We start from the raw sequence: 3,298 nt of genomic DNA on the forward strand, positions 1-3,298 counted from the left end.
TCTACAATATAGCCCAATTTCTCCAAACTTACAAAGAAAAAAAAACATACTTCTTTTAACTACCCTTTTAACTACAAATTTTAGAAAAGGTGGGACATTACGTCTTCAATGGTTTAAATAAGAGATGTCAAACCCTTCAGACATAGTTTAAGGCATAGCTATAGTATTAGACTATTACCTTGTGTTATTATGTAGATTTTGAGGTTATTTTGTACCCTGTTTCAATGTTCTTTTTTGTTATTTGCAATTAGTCTTCGGGCAGGAATTTGCAATAAACCTATCGTTTTTACAAGTCAATATTTCTATTTTTGCAGGTTAAACGAGGAAAAGAGCTGATCTGACAACGGGAGAGCATTCCATGTATGACATACGGACCGTTTGACGCCATTCCAGGATTTCATGTAATTCAAAACCTATGGAAAATGGCTGAACACACGAGGAGAGCACAATCGCTTCTTGTCGTTACTTTTTGTTTGGTGGCCATTTTTATCGATCAATCCACTTCCCGCCACGTTGGTTCCTCGTGCGTTGGTTGCCATGGTGACAGACAACAGGGCGATGACGACCTGTCCGCCCTGGCGAAGTTCTGGATGAAAGTACAAGCGGCGACGATCGACGCCGAGAGGCAGCTCGGAATGGACAGGAAGGCCGCCGAGGCTTCTTCTGTAAACCGTGCTGTCATCGGGGCACAGCAAGGCCGCTCCGCGGACGACAGAAGAGCAAACACTCGGCCAATCGCGGACGATGAGTCGGTCGGGATCATCGCAGACTTAACGGCGAGAGTCGCGGCCTTGGAGAAGAAAATGGCGGACGCGGTATCTGAGGGGGAGAGGATGGAATCAGAAGTGACGGAACTAAGCTCTGTTACCGACGGCCCACCTCTGCCAAGACACCTGCGGAGACACGTGGAGCACCTGCAGCAAAACGTCGGCACGCTTGAAGCGCAGCTGGAATACGAACAAGACAAAATCAGGCGTTACGAGGAAGAGTTGGCCCTCGTCATCGGCAAGCAAACAAGTCTGGAAGAGAAACTCGAGCACCTTGAAAGTCTCCTCTCGTTCCGAAGTCTCGTTTCCAGAGGAAATAACGCAAGGCACAAGAAGAGTTCGCGTTCCCATGATTCCCTGTGGTCTCCATCCGGGCATCGCGGGGATATCTCCCAGGGTGCAACACGCGAGGAGAAGGTAATATTGGAGCAGGACCCGACAGACTTGGAGGACTTTTATGAATATGATGAGTATGATTATGACTACACTCATGAAGCCAAGGGACAGAGATAACCATTATGCAGTCTATGGAACAAATCTCGTTTAAATATCATATTACTTGTCACAAACAAATATAACATTGTTTAAATTTAAAACTTTCGAGCCAAAACAATAAGTTCTCTCAAAAGCTTTCGACCAGTCACTCTGGTCTTCCTCAGTACACTAGGAAAATATTTTAATAATAGATATAACATTATTATTACTACATTGTAGTTATCATATGTCAAAGTTTGACCAGACATCCATCTCGAAGAATACGTAACCAAAATATTATTTGATAACTTTTGTTTATTCTAATTCTATTGTATGTTTAAAAGGTTGACTGTCATTTGAGAAATATATAGCGTTTTGCATTTTGACGTGTTTTTTGTTATCATATTTGAAAAACAAATTGTTTTTCCTCCAACTCCTATCATAATTACATGTATTTACGTCGTAAAACTCAGTGTACCGGGCAATGACTAAGGGTATGTATACTTAGGCCATAATGATTTGATTATATGGATGACATCCGTGCGCACATGAATTTTTGGCCGTTTTCAAAAAAAGTTTCCAACCATACTGTAAATCGTACAAAACAGTTGCAAAATGAGCAAATACATACTGTAAGTTGCAAACTAAAAAATATTGGAAGACGATACCAATGTCGTAGAATGCCAAAATCAAATTAAAAAGACTAAAATGTAAAGAAATGAATTTGAAGACTAGATTATTCACCATACCATACTGTGTCATTTGTTCAACCTTCATGACCATGTAGATTTCATAATGAAGGCAACTTTTTTTATCAAACTTTTTTTATTCGCACGCTCGCATCAGTTTGGAGGTTCTTAGGGGATGTCATCCATATAATCAAATCAAAATGGCCTTATATTAAAGTATTTACACAACATAGTGTTCCCTCACAATTACTAGAACAACCACTTAACGCGGGTTGGAAATTCTGATTGGCAGTGTTTGTATAATATGACAGCATGTTGTGATCTGTTTAAAGGGGAAGGTCGCTGACACTTTGTACCTAATTCTGTCCCGTCTGTAGTCTCCACCAGACTCCTTTTGCAGGCTGACAAATAGTAGAAATTTGAGAGATTCTATGGCGGCCATCTCCTCTGGCCAACGATATTCCCTTTTTAGGCAAATTTCTACTATTTATCAGCCTGCAAAAGGAGTCTGGTGGAGACTACCCCGTCTAGGTCAGCACCTTAAAACATAAAGGCAAAACAAAATATGATATGCCATTGTCTTCATCATTTCATACTTGAAATAGCAGAAAACAAACTACGTGAGGAATCCCATTATTTTTCTTGTAACAACAATAGATATTTACGGATTTGTAAAGGAAGCGTAAAGATATGAAATATATTTACGACCTATTTAAGCGCCCTGAAAGGTGACGGAAAGGCGGAATTTGCCTGTCAGTGGCCTTTACGAAGTCGTAAAGTCAACTGAAATATTTTTCCACCTTTAAGACTTCTTTACATATTGCGGAAAGTTTGCTTAAATGTCTGTTTTTGTGTTGTGATTGCTAGAACTGGCCTACCATAGAAAGTATAAGCGCTAGCAACCGTTTTCTATCAGCGACAACACATTTTACATCACGGATATCAGTATGCTTTGGATAGGGTAGATTCTATATTATCTTAAAACATGACCAGAAAAATCAAGTTTTGCTGCCCTGAAATCGCATTGGGTGTTTTGAAATCGTTTTAAGCAGGTGCAAAAACAATGTGCATAATTTTTTTTCGTAAAATGAATCTTTTAGAAATAAAATATTTAAGTTAAAACTATGATAAATTATAACGAATGGTCTGACAATGAACAGTACCTAGTAAAATTCCCTATGTATGTATTTTTCTCAGCAACTGTTGTTAGCTCCATGTGTGGTGATTATATCTTAGTTTGTATCTACTTCGTAATGGCTTTTTCTATTTACATAAATACGTGTGTGTTTACGTTGAAAATACCACAAGGGGTATGCAAAAGATTGCGTCTGTATATTCTGATTAAAATATTTGTACAACATGTTCACG

At 39.1% G+C, this 3,298-nt stretch overlaps 1 protein-coding gene across 1 annotated transcript; it reads left to right on the forward strand.

Moving 5' to 3' along the window:
- Window positions 1-309: 309 nt before the first annotated feature.
- LOC109463108 lies at window positions 310-1,613 on the forward strand. Its single transcript, XM_019759820.1, has one exon. It carries the CDS (start codon window positions 363-365, stop codon window positions 1,278-1,280), a length of 918 nt encoding a protein of 305 aa, XP_019615379.1. The 5' UTR covers window positions 310-362; the 3' UTR covers window positions 1,281-1,613.
- Window positions 1,614-3,298: the final 1,685 nt, after the last annotated feature.

Source organism: Branchiostoma belcheri, unplaced genomic scaffold (assembly GCF_001625305.1).
Source record: "Branchiostoma belcheri isolate BF01 breed outbred unplaced genomic scaffold, Haploidv18h27 scaffold122, whole genome shotgun sequence".
Lineage (NCBI taxonomy): Eukaryota > Metazoa > Chordata > Leptocardii > Amphioxiformes > Branchiostomatidae > Branchiostoma > Branchiostoma belcheri.

Bases quoted from the DNA above. Each gene is read 5' to 3' on its own strand.
- LOC109463108 (XM_019759820.1), top strand. From the start codon at position 363: ATGACATACGGACCGTTTGACGCCATTCCAGGATTTCATGTAATTCAA.